Here is a 21,304-nt window from a genome sequence, read left to right as displayed (position 1 = left end):
TCAGCGTTTTATCATCTTCATCAAATAGCACAACTCAGAGGTCTTGTGTGCAGACAGGACCTAGAGACACTCATTCATGTGTTCATCTCCAGCAGGCTGGACTACTTCAGTGGTCTTCTAACCGGTCTTCCCACAAAAGCTGTGAACCAACTGCAGCTTTTTCAGAATGCTGCTGCTAGAGTCTTAACAAGAACCAAGAGAACGGAGCACATCACTCCTGTTCTTAACTCTCTACACTGGTTACCAGCAAACTACAGAATCGATTTCTAAGTGCTTCTACTAGTTTATAGATCACTCAATGGCATGGAGCCAGGATCTCCATGTATAAACGCCTGGCAGGGTGCACATGTGACTTTCACTTGGGAGTCTGGGGATCGAATCCCACAGATCTCTCTGAAGAACTCACAACATTGACGGCTTCAGCAACGTTGTGCCACTCCATGGATTTTCTCTTATTTGTTTTGCAAAAGTACTTCCTTTCATTTCTCCACCTCACCCACAAGTACCTCAATTTCTGCTTGTGTGAAATTGCGCTTCCTTGATCTGCCTGGTTCTACAGTCGCCATCGTCATTGGCGGAGCACTGCAACAGCCGGCTTATGTGTATGCATGAGATCCACAAGGCACTTTGCATTGACTATTTATGGCAGTAAGTGGGCGTGGTGAGGGCGGGATGTGACTAAAAAGCAGCTGAGAAACTCTCTAGATAATCACTGATTTATGAAGCGGGGATTGCGTGCAGCTGTGCTTACTCCATGTTTGATAGATCACAAACCTACTTGGCGTAATTACATTTTCTTTGCTGAGCTTAAGTACGGTTTTAGTAAGGACTCTACACAATGTTTGATAAATGAGACCCCTGATCTTTTGTTGGTACTTTTGTCCAAAAATGTTGGAGTTGATACCGTCTGTATTCCAGAAGGGGAGGTTTGGGTCAGGAGACTGGATCAGATGTAAATCTAGGCCTATTTGTGGACCAGATTCTTCTTTGAGGATTTTTGTTTGTCTGGAAGGTTTTCCTCAGCAGGTCAGGAGAATCGGCATCTTGAGGATTTACTGTTGATACGTTTATGTAGAAAACATTTTTATTTTCTGTCAGTATCACTTATTTCAACACATCCCACCAAAACCAGTAAAGCCTCTGAGTTCATCATCAGGACCCAATTTAAATAAAATAACTTAGCAGTTTTAGATATTTTGATTAAACTGTATTTGTTCAACATGATTTCTTTTGTGCACATGGCAGAAAAATGTCAAGTTCCCTGGAAAAAGTCGTGGCCCAGAAGAAACAGGCCATCGAGGCGGTGATGGACATGTTTGAGAAGGGCGCTGAGGTGCTGGCGAGCGCTGTGGGAGAGCTCTTCCCTCTCTGTGAGGCTGCCGCTCCGGTTCTCAAACTGGCTCTGGACAGCGTTCACAGCAAGGAGGTGTATTACGTGAAAGAGCAGTTCCTGACCGTGCGGAACAAGCTGGACGTGCTCTCCAGTCAGCTGGAGGACATCGATGGTGAGATCAAAAAGGGGAAGCTGGACTCACAGTACTTCTCTGTGGAGGAGAACATCAGGAACCAGTTCAGGAAGTACATGGACATCCTGGAGGCCAAGCATCAGTTCAAGGAGGTGAAGACCCGACTTTTCTTGGAGCACTTTGCCAAAACTGGTGGAGAGAAGAACCTGTTTGTGCTCTACGATGCTCTGATGGGAATCAACAGCTTTGGAGAACCAATTCTGGAAGTGGTGGAAAGGTAAAAGCTTTGGTTCTTGTTCTGCAGCTTTTATCCATCAGTTAGATGTGAAATGTGGTCGTTATTGTTTTTTTAGGTATGTTGTGAGGAACCGACGTCTTCTAGAGGATTTCTGTGTTCGGATGAAGGAGCTCTTCTGCCTCGGCCTGATCGCTCTGCTGGGTCACTGTGCTCTGACCCTGCAGAGCCCAGAAGAAGAGCAGGAAAAAATCCAAGAGTGGAGCCAAAAAATAGAAGAAGTAGAATCCAGAATGAAGACGACCATCGAATCATGCGTGGCTTCGTTTGCAGAACAAGCAGAACTAGACCTGCAACGCATCCTGCAAGAACAGGGAGAAGAAACTCTGCAGGACACAAGTCAGCAGATCCTGGAGTTCCTGGTGAAAAAGTACGACTGGGTATGCTGGTCGGTGCGGCTCATCAACCACTCAGGAAGCACCTACAGAAATTTGCGAGCAGGGAAGCATTTCTACCACGTGGCTGGACGTAACTGGTTCGAGGTTCTCCAGGTGAACAACATTGACCTGGTGGTGTCCTACAGCACCCACCCTCAGCCGGTGCCCCGCGACTGCATCCAGCAGCTGATGGAGGGTCAGGGGAAGCGGGGCAACGCCCCCGAGGTGGTGGAGGTGCTGGAGAAGCAGCTGTGTGGCTTCGTCGTTCACGCCGTGAGTCGTCACAAAGAGTTTGCAGCTGCATGGAGCTTTCCGGAAGACTGCCACTACTGGGAACGCCACAAGAACGTAGCAGTTTGTGTTCACTCGGAATGAGGCAGCAGAGTGCAGCGGCCTAGGTCAAATGAAACACAGTCTGGAGAAAACGTCCATCTTTTTCTGTTCATTCCTGTTGTTGTTCCTTGTTTCTGTAGGCCTGCAGCTTGTTTGTTGGAACAGCTGTAAACACACAGAACATCTGGTCACCTAAACTAAATCTGAGGTAACTCCATGGCATTCATATGGAGGACTGCTTTAGGTCAGCTTAACCACGTTATCCTCTAAATTCAAATTAAAGGCACTCAGAATCAAGAGGTAACTCTAGGAAATGAAATTCAGCCTTCCAAACATTCTGCTGTTGCAAGAATTGTCATAAAAAGTTGAATAAATTCAAGACTAGACCTGAAATTCTAGTAAATACCAACAAATATTTGATAAAAAGTTTAACAAACAAGCAGAAAAGACAAACATCAAGAGGAGAACAGAGGAAAGGACAATAAATACTCAGAATAAACTATAAACATGAAAAATATGAGAAAGAAATTACAAACTCAAAAATCTTTGTAACGCTTCCTTTTACAGTCCCCTAATTACTAAGTACTTACATGGTAATTACATAGTAAGTTAAAGTGTGTTATTGTTTCTGAGTTCTTAAACAGTTATTACCATGTGACTCAGGTTCAATCCTAGTTTTAGTTTTTATTAATCATTCCCAGTTTGTACTGCGTTACACAACAATTACACTGTATTACAATTACACACTTTAATTACACAATATTACACTTTAAACTACTATATAATTGCCATGTAAGTACTTAGTAACTGGGGTACTGTAAAAGGAAGTGTTACCAAAATCTCTTTTTTTCACAGAATGTCATCATTAATGCGAATCGCAGACATATGCATCCGTGTTTAAATACTAACTACAATGAGATTATATGTAATCGTAATAAACTCCTGACTGTTTTACTTATTTATGAGCCGTGCTTCACTGTAACGTCTCCCCGAGAAGCAGCTTTTACTTCCCGACTCCTCTGGAGAGGTTTTGCTGAAGCTGTAGCGACAGGATGACCCAGATAACTCTGAGCGGGTTTGTTTGTCAGGTCTGGAAAACAAAAGGCTGAGTCTGGAGACACAACGACGTGCCTTGAGTTTTAAAGAGTTACCGAGACTCAGAACCTCAGAGCTGACTCGAACTGGGTTATGGGTGGGTTTCAGCATCAGGGAAAACTGTTGTGCACTTTTAATCCAGATGTAACAGATATTTATTAGTTCTTTTCTGTTTTCAGCAAACATTCATATCTGATTTTGTTTCAAACTGAAGTGAATTTTGCCTGAAATCTTAAAGTGATTTGTTTTCCTGCAGGAAATCATCCTGAGCTAATAAAGTTATCTGACATCAGCATGGCTCTGATTCTCTAGTTACTGACAAAACACCAACAGAAAACAGGGTGTGAACACAAGTAATCTAATACCCACTGCTGTCGTACAAATTGGATTTCTGCAGGGCTGTTGGAGTCTGTGCAACGTTTAAATTAGAAGGTGCAATCTCAGCAACACAGACTCTGGCTAATTGAATTGATATTTACACATAAGTCAGCATTTCCCAGCCTGCAGCTCTGGTTTGGTGCATAAATACCCCCCTGCTCTGGCTGAGCTGACACCCTGCAGATGAGCAGCAAAGTGCTTGGATTTGCAAGATCAGTGGACGTGGGTCTGCTGCGCTGCAGAGCCTGTGGTCATGGCTTCATATCTTTGTGGATCTGCAGGGTCTCATAAATCAAACCTGCCAGAATCCATCCAGTTATCTGTTAAATCCAGAGCAAACAGGAAATGGTTATGTGGAAATCAAACAGACTTAAAGAAAAGAAAAGAAAAGCAGCTTAAAAATCCTCATTTTTATATAAGAAAAACGTAACAATCTACAATATTCTCTTACAAAACCTGAAAGCAGAAAGAAAATACATTAAAATGTGTCTGAATATGTTTTCACTGATTCAAAAGATAATCTAAAGAAGGAGCAGGAAGAAAATGATTACTGATTTGAAATGAAGGACAGAGGCACAGCAAAAGAAGAAAACAAGCTAAAAGAATTTATAAGAAAACTAGTAAAAAAAACAGGAAGTGTTAAAGAGGATGCACGATGCTAAAACCTAAACAAATGTCAGGAACTCTCAGTTCAGTTTTCTTTTGCTTCCATAACTCTTCTTCTTCTGTGTTCTGATCTAGTTTAATCAGTGGTGTCTAATCCTGGTCCTCCAGGGCCGCTATCCGAAATTTGGCTATGCATACGGTGTAATTATCTGTTATTTGACACTTTCTACTCCTTACAGTATAAAAATAGCCTTGTTACTAATATTTTATTCAGTTGTTGTTAAAGAAACACAGACACACTCTACCATCCAGATAGGGTGAATTTAATTGCAGTTGGATAATAATTTAAACATCAAACATTCTGACACCATGTTGGTTGGTACCATCCACATGTGGTTCTGTAATGTATTTGCGTTACACTAAAATGTGATCATCTTCAATGGGCACATGTGGCTGAAACAAGAAGCCTGCTCTGTCTTACTGAAATAACATTGAAGTCATTTTGGCCTTTAGTAAAGGTCAGCTTTACTCATATTTTAGTACATTTGCAGTGGTCTGCCTTGTAAGTCGTTCTCTGAGGGCATAAAGCTCTGGTGCACCTGTCTGAGGACATGGGGGTCAGCTGGAGAACATCTGGCCTGTTTGATCATCTCGGCTCTGTTTGACTAACAGCAAAGCAACACTGACTCTGTTTGCATTGTGACACTGATGTTTTTATCCACAGATAAAACAAGTCTGAAGGAGTTCTGCTGTGTGGTGAAGTTGCTAATGCTAATGGTTAGCTTCTACTAGCCAAAGCGTTCATTGCTGTTTTCTGGATGCTAAACCAGCCTTACACGTTGCGAGTCAAGATGGGTGAGTCCATGAATGTTAAGTGACAGTGTGACATAAATCTGACGGGCTTTTCTGAACTGAACATTTTTCAGTCTGTTTTCTATCATAAGCTAATGCAGGAAATAGAGGTAGAAGACTTTCTTCATTTTCAACCTGCATGAAAAACTCAATTAAAAAAATAATAAGTAAAAACTGGTTTCGTAGTGAGTCTGACCCTGAAGCTTAATGGCTTTTTTTTAACACACATTATTTTTACTTAAATAATTTAAGTAGTTTTGAAACCAGTTTTTTTTTACTTTTATTGAAATAAAAATCTTGAATTTTCCTTCCATCTTGAATAGTTTTTCCTCTACAAATGTCCTGTTAAAAGGATGTTATGCAACTTTTTCATAATTTTGAATAATTTCCTTGAGCCAGTTTGTGCTAAAATGACCCTTTACAGGGCTAATGAAATGTCACTCTGTCCCCACCACCCTCTGTGGCAAGAAACCCGCACTTGCAACTTCAGAGTGTTAGTCCAGTCCCTGTTGGACTTAGTAAAGTGGAGCTGACACGTCTCACGCTGGAGTCTGCTTCCAGCATGTTTCCTGCATGTTTTAGATCATGAACACAGCTGATTTGTTTCATTTAGTGTTTAATCGCTCCTGTAGACACTAATGAAGGCTGAGGAGACATTTCAGAAGTTAGATTAAGGTGTTAAAAAGATGAACGCACAGTGAAGAGATGCGTTTCACTTTTGGTTTTATTAAATGGACATCATATTCCCAGAAAAACATTAGACCTAAGTGTTGCTTGGCCACGATGCGTTCATGCCCCTAATATAAAAAACAAACAAAAAAAAACTGGGTTTTGTGTGTTACATTAGCTGAATGTGCTAAATATGGCCGATTTCACACAACTTTTCTTGGACCATCTATATTTATAAACATGTTTCAGCATCAGTGAAAGTGTTTAAGTGTCACACCCTGTCCTGTCTCCCCATTTGGTTCAGCCTGATTCCTCCCCAGCGGTTGGATCCTCATCTCTGCTCCACTCACTGGCACGTCGTGGCATTAAGAGCCTTCAGGCTCCAGCTGTAGAGTCAACACTTTAACTGTTTTATTTGACAAGAAAATAAATGAATAAATCATAAACAGACAGATTAAACTGTGATTCAAGCACCACACTTTCACCAGCACAGTGGCTTGAGACAGCAACACTGCAGCAGAGCAGTCAGCCTGCAGCATCATGTTTACCTCTGCACCTGCCACCTCATTGGCTCAAAACTTTCTCATAAGCAGAAATCCCAGACAGGTGAATAACGTGCTTCAACTGCTTTGATTCACCAGAACTTTGATCCTTGAAACAACAGAAGATGTGAAGCATCCAGACAGGAGGGCGTGCCAGACAGAAAAAACACAGAAACCAGTCCAGAGGACCAACCACTAAAATATCACAAGACAAAGAACAAAAAAGGTCCTTTTTGTCTGCTTGGATCTTCCAGTTCTAGTCTTTTATATTTTTCACAATAAAAGCATCAATAATTTAACAATAACACTAAAATCTCACAAGCAAATAAATAATATATTCTAATAAATGTAATTTATTCTTACATCCAGAGAGGTGAATGTGAGAACAGTGGACTGCATGTGAGCCAGTGGATTCATTAGTGGTTCTGTGGGCTTTTCTGAGGTAACAGCTATTGATCCAGGAGGCTTTTCTCCAGCATAAGAAGCTCCAGCTGCGGTAACACGTCAATCCTGGCTGTCAATAAAGGAAGAGTAAAGATTCTGTGGACTGAAACAGTCCTGATGCAGCCAACTCCTGCATCAGGCTGCTCTGTGGTGTAAGAAAGGTTCATAAAAATGCTTTCAGGGAGACAAAAATACAGTTGAGCGGGTCTTTGAGGTAGATTACAGGCAGAGGGCGCTATAGGCATGCAGAACTTGATGTATCTGAGTTGGAGAACTGGTTTAAGCAGCCCTCTCTGTGAGTTTAACCCGCTTTTTTACTCTGGTGAAAACCACGAAACCACAGATTGACACCCCGTGTTGTAGAAGACTTTTATTTTTGCAAATGTGCCTTTAAAGCCATGGAGATTATAAAGAGCATCATGTGTTTCATTCTGGAAAGTTCACCAACCTCCAACAGAAACATTTTCCTGCAGTATGAAACACTTCCCATCAAGCTGGATCTATAAGAGGAGATAGCATTAATATCAATATTTCATAAACAAATGAAAGATTGGATGGAGGTGAACATCAGAGAGACCCGGCAGGAAAAGTCAATCAATGGTAGGATAGCTGTGTAACCTTTTAGGATAACATTATTATTACCCATCAGTCCGAGTGGCTTGATCGACCTGCCTGCTGCTGCGTGAGCGCACTAATCCGATAAAAAGCTTTAAAACATTTGTTCAGTGACACACGGGCTGCAGGTCTGAACGCAGATCTCTGGACTGACTGAAGTCTGTCCTTCTGGAGGCATGGAGTGTTTTAGAAACGTCAAGCTTTATGGGTCAAATGTATTTGGGACAAAACAAACATTCATGTTTCTGCTTGGAAAGATAACTATAAATTCTGGGAGTTGGAATTGATAAGTTTTTATCAAAATCAATGTTATTGACCATTCTGTCCATCTGTATGTGGCACACGGTCTCCTGCATTATGACTGTCAGCAGCACATTCAGTTTATTAATGATACATTATCAGTTGGCCTTAGTTGGAAAGATCTACGATGACATGACAGGCGATGTAAGGTTAGTTACCTTCAGTGTGAACATGAGAACGTCACGCTCCTGCTGCGCTGAAATTCACCAGTCTGGAGCGGGTCAAGACACGACATTCAGTCTAAGTTATCGCATATTTTTAGGGCAAACTCTTTTGCATATCCGTAGTGTTTCCTCGCTTTGATGAAATATCTACTTTGCAGGTATTGATGCCGTGTTGTCATCTTTTCTCGTAAAGTGCAACCAAACCCTCGAGCGTTTGTGATGCCTTGTTTCCTGCTGAGTAAGCTACGCAGCGTAGCTTTTGGAAGCTATGCAGCATGCATGGTGACGTCGTTTCCATCTACTAGAATTGATCAAAGAATTTTTTGCAGAAATGACAAACTATTCCTAGGAATTGAAATTGCTCTCAGCAAGAACCGGTTTTTAATTCCCGCCTCTAGTGAATACGTTCTGTTGGGAATGTTTGGAGAAGTTTTGGTACTTTGATGGATGGAGTGAGACCTGGGATTTGCTTTTGTCATCAAAACAAAAATCCAGCTTTGTTCTGAGCCTCATCTGGGATCCAAGTGGGAGAACTGATCTTCCTCTGAAGGTGGACAGAATCAGCTTTAGGGAGAAGATGAGGAGCTAAATATCTGATCAGAATTCCTCCTGATTTCCTCCCTCTGGAAGATTTCCAGGCCCTGGCAGGACCCAGATCCCGATGGAGGGATGATAAATCCTCTCTGATCCTGGGACACTTGGGGGTGCCCTAGGAGGAGCTGGAGAATGTCAACAGGGAGGCCCTGGATCTGTCACCTTCATAACCGAACACTGGACAAGTGAAAAAAAAATGGGTTTGTGTTTTGTTTGGAGATGAAAATGTCATTCTGGATAACAATAAAGAGGTTTTAAAAAGTTACAGATGTTACATATTTCAGGTGGAAATCTAAGGATTAACACTTGTGTGCCTCATGTTTTCCTCTGATGCTCTCCCTCCCTCTTCCAGGCCCCGCATGCTGTCCCAGTTAAACCTCCATTCCAGCATGAAAACTCACATTCCTCTCTCCATCTGCAGCAGGCCAACAGACCCATCAGGACTGAAGAATCTAATCCTTTTCTCCCCCTGATAGTAACATGACTCGTTCAGTTGTAAACGAATGTCTCATACCAACTCCAGCTTGTTTTGTTTGTTCTTAATTATCCAAAAGCTTCAGAATCCTGCAAAAGAAAACACGATCAGTAAAACATTCAGAGTTCTTGATGATGAGTCGTATGATTATTTAGATTTATTATGGAAACTGATGCAGGAATGCTTTCATGAGGCAAAACAAACAGAAAACTTTGTTTTTGTTTGTTTGAATCTGTAATGATCCACAGGTGAACATGACACCATCATCATGTCGGAGGTGAAGTTACTCATTATGATCCCACGGGAATGGGAGGTGAATGAGTGAGAAGCCTGAGAAAAAAACAGATGAAGGCGGGGAATACCCTGTTCCCTTTAGTTGTGTAATCCCGCTCAGGCTAATATAAGTCCTCATGAGAACACTAATAAACATGGGAATGGAGTTCTTCACACAGAGCCTGAGGAAAAACCACCGGAACGCCCCCTCATCATAGAACCTGAAAAACCTGAAAACAGTCCAATTCTGTTTATAAAAGACTTATGTGAGGATTTGAGTTGGTTTATTATGGGATGTGGATGTGGTGCAAGAGGTTAAGCTAAGGTTGAGGCTCAACATTCTGGTAATCTGCATATTTACTGAGTTCTGCAGCCGGCCCAGATGATTTATGCCCGTTACCATCAAAACAGCCATAGCTTAGAAATAATAAAACCTTAAAATCCTTTAGAAGATCATGTGTTTACTAACAGGTGAAGATTCTCCTGAAGATGCTTTGGGTGCCACCTACTGGATGGCGTCTCCGATGGAGGCCTGTTTGATCTCAGACTCATCAGCATCAAAAACATCATCAAACATCAGAAGTAAAACCTGCTTGAGATCAAATAAAAACTTTAAATTTGACAAATTAACAGCAACAACAATGTTAACAAATTGTTGTTTAGTCAAATAATTGATCCGAATCTATATTTTAAAGTTTAGTCTTACTGATATTTTTAGACGTTTTTGCTGTTGAAGCGTCCAGCAATGGTCAGTTTAGGTACAGCTGACCTTCCACCATCTATTCAACATCTGGTCAGAAAGGAGACACAGTGTTACTTGTGTTCCTTTAAACAACGTCTACCTTCACACCAGCTTGGAGTCAGACTCCACTTGTCTGATCCAACTTTTGCCCCCAAGGTCTCATCTGCACCTCCAGAAGAAAGAAGACCAGCTCAAATAAGTTGCTAAACTCAAGAATATTATAATAAATCATTAATAACTCCTTTTATTATTTTAATCTATTAAATCATTAAATAAACAATTGCTTATTATTACTTTTGGGAAAAATATAATGAAATGAAGTGCTTCATTAATCTAACTCACTGAGTGGATGTTATGGATCTAATAGACTGTGTTCACCATGTTTTGACGATGAGGTCTTCACACCTGCTCACACTGCTCAAAAACCATAACAAGTGCGGCTAAGTTAAATTAATTTCACATAGCCAGACCTTCCACCCAGATCAGAGTCTCCATATAAAAAAGGCGCGTTTCTGTTGCCTTGGTAATCTCTACGTTCCTGTCAGCTTCTAATTGGCTGACCAAACCATAACAAATAACTTATAAAACTAAAGCAGACTGAGAGATCTTCGGTTCTGAACAGTCCTGGAGAGTACTGGAAAGTTCTGGAGATAGCTCAGATTGGCCACCTGTTGCAAATACTCCATAAACATCCCAGATTTTTACATGTGGAGAAAGAACCTTTTTGCATCTGCAAAGCTGATGAGAAAAACTTCCTGCAGAACAAAGCTGAACTGTTCACTCCTTAAGAGTTATTCCTAACGCAAGCTGGTTCCATCCTGCACTGTCTGATCGACATCTTTTGGACCGTGGAAAGTCGCTACCGTGTGGTCTTCTGGACCTGGGTGCCCCAAGGCCATGTGACCTCCCTGACCTCCGGATCCTGACAAGGGTAAACAAAAGGGCAAGTAGAACACAGAGATTGCGTCTGGATGCATTTTGTTGATAATAACTTCATAAGCTTAATGCACTCCAAATTCATTTCACCAGAACTCAGCTTAATTGATAAGGAAGCTCTGATCCATATCACATCTACACCTTGGTTACTTCAGCATCTTAGCTGCACTCATTCACCTTAAATGTTTAATGCAGTAGTCATGTTTTAAATGGATTGTAAAATAAATTCTTACTTTGACAAACCTTGACTCTTTCTTGAAGTAACACGAAGCTTGGTTGATCACTGAAAAAGCAAAGAACCTAGATCTTCTGAATTAAATCCTAGAGTCTTCTGAATAATTACAATAAAGACCTCGCAGGTTAATATTTTATATTTATATAGAATATTACATCTTCGTGGTCATAACAGATTAAAATCATCAATTGGTAAACGCTACACTGTTGTGAGAAACTTTTTTGTTTTTCAGGTCAGAATATTTGCATGATCAAAAATTCAAATTAATCATTTTATTTGTTTTCATAGATTGACTGAAAAATAACTTATATATTTTTGCTTTCATGTTGATCCAAAATCTGCACCAGTGTTATTTAGTTTTCCGTTGTGGGCGTTGAGCATAGATCCCCAGATCTCCTTCACCTCTGCTCAGAGGTGTCTTTCTGTTGGGACATCTATGAAACACCTTCTCATGATTCATCACCTTATCACATGTAGGGTTAGGCAGTTTTGGTCCCTGGTTTGGTCCCTGCCCTGGGTGAGTGACCTGGCTAAGTCAGAAACCTGCAGGATGGCTGCTGGATAAAGCTTCCCCCTGAAGCCCTGACATTGAGCTAATTTCTGTCTCCTCACAGGCTTTTTATTTACCCAGGGAGTTTCCACTGGTATTTGTCACTCTTGTGTGTGTTCACCGAAGAGCAAATGCTATTAATACAACAACAGACATTGTGGAAAAAGTGTGTGGGTTCCTTCTCTGAGAAATAAGCTGTAACTATATGTTCCAAAAGAGCAGCATCTTCTCCCAGACGGCTGGGGTACAAACAGAGAAGAGTACTGGTGAGTTATTTCAGTGAAATCTGAGACATCAGGTCAGTCTTCTCAAGAATAAAAGTCTTTGCTGAGCTTTCTTCACAAGCTAGCAGTATTTTCTGCCCACATTTGATCCTTACCAATGTTAACACCCAGAAACTCGATGAAGACAACCCTTTCCATCTTCTCCCTCTTGTAATCCTTTCACTCCTCCAGAAGTCCAGTTATGTCCTGGTTTGTAGTGGGTATTTAAAGCAGGTTATTGTCTGAACGCCATTTGACGGCTCATTGGGCCTCCTGTTTGTATTAGGACTCACTATTATCTGAGATTAGTCCGATTATGGGGGTGTCATCTGCAAATTTGATTATGCTTTTTGAGGAGTGGGCTGGACCAAGCACACAGCCTTGTGGCACACCTGTGTCCAAAATCATGGTTGATGATTTACCTTCATGACGTTTTGAGGTCAGTTAGTAAGAAAGTCAAGGTAGAGCTGAAGTCCACAAAAAGCATCATGTGTTTTGATGCTCCTGAGGGTCTTGCTTTAGCATTCAGGGAGCTTTGGGGAGTTTTCCAATCCAGTAGGGGTATAAACAGCCTGCTGTTCTCAAACCCATTAGCAAATTACAGATGCAATTACTGCATCGATCTGCTTTTTAAAACAAGCCCATCCCCTGCATTTATCTGATTGGATGCAGAAGTCTTACAAGGTTATAAATGTGTTTTTTTACATAGTTTTAAAAGATACAACAAGAACTGAAACAAATTACTTTGGATAAAGAAAATAATAATTAGGATTTAAATATCATTTATATAGACAGTAGTAAGAAACAGTCAGTAGTTCTGAATAATTTATTTTCTGATTCTCGCAGGCATCTAAAGCTTTGATTCGCTTGTTTAAGGGCAGAGATGGACTCAGGGCTGAACTCGTTTCCAATCGATAAACCAGCCTCTGAGCCCATATCTGTTTCTCCACATCTAACCCGAGTTTGCATCGATCCGTCTGAGTGACAGATGACTGTCGGCCTTTTAACCGCTGGAGCCGCTGCTCAGCATAAGAATCCCAGGGAGGGGCGTGACTCAGATTGGCCAAAGATCAGCTCTGTTGTGTGTGAATCCTCAGAGGGGGGGGGGGGGGGGGGGGGGTACAAAAAAGACTCAGTGACATTTGTTGAAGGAATGCCTGTCGCCCAGCATCAGCTTTAGAAATCTTCACTGAGAAATGATGGAGATCTGGTTGTATTGGTCAAATCTTGAATGTAACTGTATGTACAATCAAGCCCTCTCACACCCTGTTGGGTTGCATATGTGCTGTTGACAAATTTGAGCTAAACAGATAAGCTTCCAACTATTTTGTGTTTGCAAATGTTGATCCGCTTTGGAGATCAGATGTTCATAGATGTGCATCATATGAAGAAATTCTGAGTTTCATTAAAACCATCCAGCGATCCAGGAGATATTCTATTGAACAAACACACGCAAAACATTCTCACCTACCCCATCAGCAGGGGGAAAAGGAAAAGAGAAACATGAATGGTGTAATTTAAACAAGAACATGCCAAACACACACACACACACACACACACACACACACACACACACACCACCAGCACTGATCAGGTTACAGCACAAGATAACTAGTCAGCAGTCAGTGTCAGTTTTATTTTCCATTTGAGCAAAAAAGTAAGGGAGCATTTTCCATCTGTCCCTGCACTCTGTAACTCAGCCATCCTGTTCACCGTGACCTGGAAACATCTGCAGTGTGTGTGTGTCGGTGTGAGTGTGTCAGTGGGTTTGTGAGGGGAGTGTCTCAGAACTTAAACAGCACCTTTGAAACCCAAACAACAGACGTTCCCGACTGTTGACTTCATCATGAAAACATCCCTGAAGGACAATTTATTCACAAACAGTCTGCATTTCTGAAATTTCTATCTCATTAGGAGGAGTGTGTGTGTGTGTGTGTGTGTGTGTGTGTGCGTGCGTGCGTGCGTGTGTGTGTGTGTGTGTGTGTGTGTGTGTGTGTGTGTGTGTGTGTTTTCTTTACACCACACGAGCTGCTAGGTTGGTCCAGACAGATTTATCCCAGCAACTATTCAATGGATTATTATGGAATTTATAACAGCCTGATGACTTCTGCTGGCTGTCAGCTCCCTTTGTGTGACAACAAAAGGCGTCTTACAACCCAAGTTGTCATTATTTGATCTAAATATAACAATAGCCAGGTGAAGTGAAGCAGGTAATTCTGTTCTTACTGTGGCTTATTGATGTCTGGGGTTTGTTGAGACATTTTTGCCTGAGAACAAGAAATAAAATTGGTCACAATTTGACAAATAAATACCCTCATGTGAAACTAGAGAAGTACCAGGGCCTTTGAGAAGAACACAAAAAAGCCTGGAGAGTGAAGTTTGGGCAGTGACCCCCAAACTGGAGGAGTGGCTAAAGCAGATCCCGGGAAAAACATCAGACACCAAAGTTGCAGAACAAGCTCCCAGGCCTCTGGTAGGACCCGAGTTTGGAAGGACGAGACCACCTGTGGAGGGTGAGATGGGAATTTTTATGTATAAGAATATATATAGAATTAATCAATGTGTCACTTCATAGTGTATGTTTAGCCGATATGTACAGCGTTTAGCTGCACTTAGCTCAATAGCTACGGATGCTAGAGAGAAAAACTAATAATTGGCCAATCAGAATTGCCGAATTTATTGTCTTTAGCCGCATTTCCATTGGTCTTACTCAGTGTGATATGACTCATCTCAGCGCGGTTTCAGGTCATTTTCATTAGTAACAAGAATCTAGATGTTTCCCCTTTTTCAGTGCCTGCTTCGATGTGGTTCCAAGCATATTAAACCTAGGTAAGCCGAGATGTCAGCGACTGTTGGTCACTGATTAGCTAAAGGGGCTATCTCTTTGCTTTTCTGGGTTCAGAGACTGAGTAGAATGTTGAACGTCACCACTATCTCCATCATTGTTGTGTTGTGTTATTGTGTCATAATCAGATCACCTCACTTTACTTTTGTGTTCCTGGCTCCAAAACAGCAAATTCCCATTGACTACCAAGTTAAAAATGTCAACTTCACAGCAGGAATGAACATACAGCCTGGTACAAAAAACATTTAAATATAATAGATCTAGTTTAGATCTAGTTTGCAGTCATGACAATTCTGGGGGGGTGGGGGGATTTTGTAACTCTGTTTTAGTTGATAAAATTCTTGAAATAATAAATAATTAGATTTGATTGACAGGTAGGATGCGCGTCAGAGCTAGCACTAGCAAGCTGTAGGGAAGGCCTCCTTAAACATTGCAAGTGTTGGGCCATTTGAATTGAAATATAAGGTTGCTTAGTCAAAAATGAGTTGAAATATGACATGTTGGTACGGCTGGACACCAAAACTCAGTAACGTCTCCATCCCTTCTGCAGCAGCAGCTTCGTGTATCACTGACTACTGTGGAGCAGAGCCACAACAGCTGCATGCTCTGTCCGGGTCTGATTGTTGCGGTGCAAGACTGTAGCCATACTGGCTTCCAGTGGAGCTCTCTGAGGGAGACCACAGAAGCACAACGGCTCTTTGAGTTGATGGGTGCTTCATGTTACAGTTGCTCAACCATGTTTTTCTGGCTATTAGCTTCGGTTAGCTCAGTTAGCTTGTAGCTACATGGGTGTCATGACTGCCCACATCCTCAGAATTAACCCTCTGTCACATCACTTTAGGTGATGTATCAGAGGGTTAATTTCTACAGTCACTGGTTTAAAGTCATGTTTATAACAGGCAGCTACATAAGCAATGCTGTTTATTTAATCATCTTGGTAAATGGTAAAGGGCCTATTTCTATAGCAACTTCTAAAGTCTACAACCCCCCAAGGCACTTTACAACCCAACAGTCATTCACCCACACACAGACACATTCACACACTGGTGGTGATGAGTTGCCCTGGGGTGCACTGACAGAAGGGAGGCTGCTGTAAACTGGCACCACCGGTCCCTCCAACCACCACCAGCCTTATCTGATAAAACTTTCATGTTCACATTACACAGCTATCTCAAACATTCCCGCCATAATCGAACCCCTGAATGCACAAGAGAAGCATTTTTTTCCTTTTTCTGCTGCGTATAATATGTATGTTGGAGGACCCAGAATGGTAGCTATGGCAACTTGTTCAAGCCACAACAAGAAGCTTTTTGTCCTGATGGGCCACTTTGGTGAGCTTTGCAGTGACTGGTCTCCTTTTCACTCCGTCTCACTCTTCTTGTCTATCACACACACACACACACCACACACAAAGAGAGTGAGAGAGAGAGAGAGCGATTCCTTCCTTTTTCCAAGTTTTCCCAGACTACACAGTGTCCCTGGGGGGTGTTTACTGGATGTTATCTGTATCAGTGCCAGCCCCTCGTCTTTCCAGAGCGGACTGCTGAAATGCTAAAACAGGATGGAGGAGGAATTTCAAAAGAGGGAGTGACGAGAGCCAGGGAGGGAGAAAGGCTGAGGGAGAGAGGAGGGAGTAAAAAGACCAGCTTAGAAGGCTGGTGCTCACAGGCTCAGCTGGACTACAGGAGAGCTGGACCTCAGCCGGTCGCAGTTTTCAGATAAAAAAAAAAGGTAAGATTCTTTTTTTTCTCATGTATATGTTTATCTTTGCTTTAGCATTAAAAAAAGAATGCAAAAATAACAAAAATACACTAAATAAAGAAACTTTTTATGCATTTATAGGCATTAATTTTCAATCATATAGAATAATTGTAATGTTTACATCTAGATTCGGTGTTTAGTGAAAATGCAGCCCTGCTGTGGGGAGGATGTGGTTTCTCTAAGACCTTTGTGGTCTCCGTTAAAGCTCTGTAAGCTCTGACTGTCTCTCATCAACTTCTGAGGTGGAACTCGCCTGTTTTCTCTTCTGACATAAAAGAAAAGACATTTTTACGATAACCTCGTCTATAATAAAGACTTTTCTTGACCCAAAACCATTTATAAAACTCAATGACTTGTGGTTTCAGATTTCAAATGTTGCACTTTGTAAAAGTGCGTTTGCTTTGGGTCTTGGCGATTGTTCGTCACACCCAAAGGGCCAGAGCTGCAGTGTTCTGGGACATCTCACATCATAATTAATGAGTAAACAAATAAATGTTTGATGTTTGTTTTGGGATTATTCTCCATAAGTGCCTCATTTGTTTACTTTCATGAGCTTTTGTCATATCTGCTGGTGCCACCAAGGCTATAAAAGAAGTCCCTGTCATTAACTGGCTGTGAGGGTGCGGCATGAAACTGGATGCTAACGTGTGCCGACATGTCCAACTGTTTTATTTATTCTAGGGATTGTCTGGAAAATGTCCTCTAAGAATAATAAAAATGGCTTTAGTCAGATGATGACAGGAAAAAAAAACCCTTTTTTCATGCAATTGTTTCTTCTTCTTTCAGGCACAAATTAGGAGAACTAATTAGATTTGGGGATAGACGTCAAGATGAATAGTGTTGCAGACTGGCTGGTGGAGAACAGGGAGAAAATTGAGAAAGGCGTGGACATCATGGGCCAAGCCTCTGAGGTGCTGGCGGCCACAGTGGGCCAGCTTCACCCCATCCTGGAGGCGGTGTTCATGGCCTCTGCTGAGCTCCTCCAAGACCCGGATAGCAAAGAGTCTCGCTACCTGACTCAGCAGTTTGAAAAGGTCAATGAGAAACTTGTGGGAATCCAGAGTGAGATTGACCAAATCGCCAAGGCGCTGGAGAAGGCATCACTGAACAAGCAGAACTTTGATCAGGAGGCGCAGATGTTGAGTCAGTACGAAAAGTTCCAGGACTTTGTGAACGCCAAGCCAAAGTTCAAGGAGAAGAAGAAGGAGAAGTTCATCAGTCATTACGAGAACACGGACCGTGACCTGAACTTGGATGTTCTCTACAACTCCATCATGGGGGAGAACCTTTCAGGGTGTCCGTTGTTGGAAAAGGTTGTCGACATTAATGAGAGGGACCGAAGGGCGGTGGAGGATTTCTGTGCTCAGCTGAAGAAGCTTTTTGTGGTCGGCATCATCGCGGTAATGGGCTACACCGCCCTCACAGATGGATGGGTCGGGGAGGACATAGTGAAAAAGTGGCAACAGCGAATGGAGAATGTTGAGATGAAAATGAAAGCAGCCGTGGACGACTGCACGGAGAACTTCACCAAACAAGCCAAGGAGGACATAGAGGCCCATTTTCTGAAGAACCCCAACATCACCAGTGCTGAGATCACCAAAGCACTCCTGGAGTTGCTGGTTAAAAAATACGACTGGGTGAGATGGTCCATCAGGGTCTTCAATGACAGGGAGCGCATCTTCTTCTTTAACTGGCTGGCAGGAAAGAAGTACCATGGCAGCGGGGGGGCCAACTGGTTTGATTTTTTGACCGGAAACAAAATCAAAGTGGTGATCTCGTTCTGCGTCGACCCGAAGCCCATCAACAAGGTCCGCATCCAGGAGCTGGTGGAGCAGCAAAAGCTGAAGGGCAACATGATGGCGGTGGCTCTGGCTCTGCACAAGGACTTCCCCGACTGCCTGGTCCACGCCGTGAGCCACTACAAGATGGTGGAGCAGGCCAACAACTTCCCAGAGGACTGTTATTACTTTGGAAAACACAAAAGAGCTTATCTGTGTATCCATTCTGAGTAGGGCTGAAGAAAATTGCTCCTGAATGAACAGAAACTTGGAATCATCTCATATTCTTGTATGTCTCCTGTTGCTGTATCTGCTGTCTGGGTCATTATCGTGTCTTTCTGCTGCTGATGCAGCAGCTTCAGAGTGTTCTGGAATATCCAATCCATCTTAGTGTCGTCAGAACGATCTCAGATAATAAACAGATTAGAATCTCAGCATTAATGTTTGTTGGATTGTTGCCAGAGACTCTGACTTTGATTTATATCAAACCTACTTCTGGACATTTGTTGGAGAGCGAGTCGACGCCTCTAGATAATTTATGGGTTGTTCCAGATGTTTTTACAGTTTAACAACTTCACATTTTGCAAATTACAAAACCAATTTGAGCTTGATCAGACTATCAAATAAATATAAACTGTTAAATTTGAATATTTTATCTAATGCATGTTTTTAAGGCAGAAAAAGCTCATTAATTAATATGATCCCATCAGCAAGCATTCATGTTATTATTTAAAAACAAGTGAAAAGGTTAGATTTTTCAAATTCCCCAGTTGTTTTCTTTTCTGTGACCTCAAAAGCAGTTTTTCTTTCCCTCTAAACACATCTGTGCATGAGCCAACGTGATCATCCCTGGCTTTTATTTAATAAAAACATTAGGAGTAATAGAGATTGCAGAAAAACGACATGGCCCATGACTTTTATGAATGTTTTCCACTTCAATAAAGGGATATAAAAGAAATCCTCCTCCTCTGCCGTATTTCACTTTTATGTGTAATGAAAAATAAACGTAGAACTCATACAACAACTTTTGAAAATGACCAAAATGTCCCTTTAAACCTGATCCAGTGACTTCTGGTTCATGCTTGTTAGGAAAACCTGAACTGAAAAGCAGAACTTGGTGTTTCAGTATGAATTTAACTTTTCCAGCTCTTTAAGTTGTCTGTGAGACAATCAGACACAACAGAGATGAAACATTCGAGAGGAACGTGAGTCAGGGTTGACTCTAACTCTGGGGTGGGGGTCTGAACTAGTTCAGCACATTTTAGTCACTAAGTCCAATAAAGGGATACTTTGTAATTTTTTCATAATTTTTAAATCATTTTTTGAGCCACTATATTCTTAAATGAGCCTTTACTGGGTTAATGAAAGGCCACCCAGCCCTTATCGCCCCCTGTGGACAGAATATTCCAATTGCGACTTCAGACTGGCGGCCCGCTCTGTTGGGGAAAAAAATGTGTTGACATACCTGGCGCTGCAATCTGCTTCCTGCAGGTTTTAGATCGTAAACAAAGCTCAGTGATGAATCACTCCTGTGGACACTACGGAAGGCTGGGAGACGTTTCAGCTGTTGGATTAAGATGTTAAAAAGACAAACACACAGCGAGGAGATGGATTTTGCTTTTGGATCTACTAACGGACCCTAGGGGGTGCTAAAAGCAAGCCAAAACTCCCTAGTTCACCTTTAACGGAAATAAAAGAAAATAAATAAAACATATCTATGGGTAAGATTAGATAAAAGAGTGGTTCCCAAGCTGGGCTCCATGACCCCCCATGCGAGGTCCCACAAGGTACAGGGTGTCCCCATAATTATGTCTGAGATTGTGAGATTACGAAGATTATATTTGTGAAGATTATATTTGCATAAAATAGCAACAACAAAATGTAGAATAGTTTCACATTTTCAGAAACTTTGTTCACACATCTTATGTTTTTCCATTAAAATCTGAAATAGTATAAGTGAAAATGTTCATACATACTTTCACATCTCCTTTTCTTGCTCTGATTTTGCTGTTCCCATTGCTGCTGTTATTCCAGGTGTTTCCCGCTCCTTTTCTCCTATCTCTCTGCCTGTCCACTCTGTTGCCTGGGTTGAGTGCATGTTGAAGATCAGCCACAGGAGGCGTACCTAAGATGCTTAGGAGTATGGTCTGACACCTGTTCTAAAATCAGGGAGTGAGGAGAATCGTTTAAGAATCTGCCATAAAATTAATATGTTTGTCGCTTGTACGTTGCCTCTGGGTTTATATTAGAATTAATCACACCCACTCCATGTTTCAATTCACACTTGAGCTTTCTTCAAACTCTCTGCTTTGCGAATTCTGCGAGTCCCACCCGCCCATGTTTGAGTTCCTCTTGGGACTCAGCCAAATCCAACACGAGAGTTAGCAAATCCCTTTTTTTTTTCCAGGAACAACTTTCTATTCTGAAACAATCCAATTTCAACAAGTTTAACTATTTCTTATCTCATAGATGATAAAACTGGCAGGTTGCAGCCTGTGAAGAGTGAGTGGAGAAGCTTTCCTGTGAACCATAAACCTAGGTCAAACTGATAAAACATGGCCAACAGCATCATGAAGGAAGTCGTTTATTATCTCATCCTCCAGACACAAACAACATCTGTCACTGGATTTAGTCATTAGAGTTAAAGTCGGTTCCCAGCTGTGATCTTTATGTGGAACTATTGTTCCTGATGCACAGTGGATGAATGTAGAGTCGA

At 41.8% G+C, this 21,304-nt stretch overlaps 2 protein-coding genes across 2 annotated transcripts in view; both read left to right on the top strand.

Annotated features, from left to right (window-relative positions):
• Positions 1-3,874, top strand: part of LOC107379132 (protein rapunzel) — a 5,019-nt gene extending 1,145 nt beyond the window's left edge. Inside the window, exons 2-3 of the mRNA XM_070550982.1 lie at positions 1,246-1,743; positions 1,820-3,874. Of these exons, the coding sequence (XP_070407083.1) occupies positions 1,250-1,743; positions 1,820-2,513 (1,188 nt within the window). The 5' untranslated portion in view covers positions 1,246-1,249 and the 3' untranslated portion in view covers positions 2,514-3,874. The remainder of the gene's footprint in view (positions 1-1,245; positions 1,744-1,819) is intronic.
• Positions 3,875-16,642: 12,768 nt separating this feature from the next.
• rpz5 (rapunzel 5) lies at positions 16,643-19,546 on the top strand. Its single transcript, XM_015949730.3, has 2 exons — positions 16,643-16,780; positions 17,597-19,546. Exon 2 carries the CDS (start codon positions 17,641-17,643, stop codon positions 18,820-18,822), a length of 1,182 nt encoding a protein of 393 aa, XP_015805216.1. The 5' UTR covers positions 16,643-16,780; positions 17,597-17,640; the 3' UTR covers positions 18,823-19,546.
• Positions 19,547-21,304: the final 1,758 nt, after the last annotated feature.

The sequence above is a fragment of the Nothobranchius furzeri genome, chromosome 5 (genome assembly GCF_043380555.1).
Source record: "Nothobranchius furzeri strain GRZ-AD chromosome 5, NfurGRZ-RIMD1, whole genome shotgun sequence".
Taxonomy (NCBI): Eukaryota; Metazoa; Chordata; class Actinopteri; order Cyprinodontiformes; family Nothobranchiidae; genus Nothobranchius; species Nothobranchius furzeri.
Note: the sequence above shows the minus strand (reverse complement) of the source record. Positions and strands in the feature narration are given on the sequence as shown.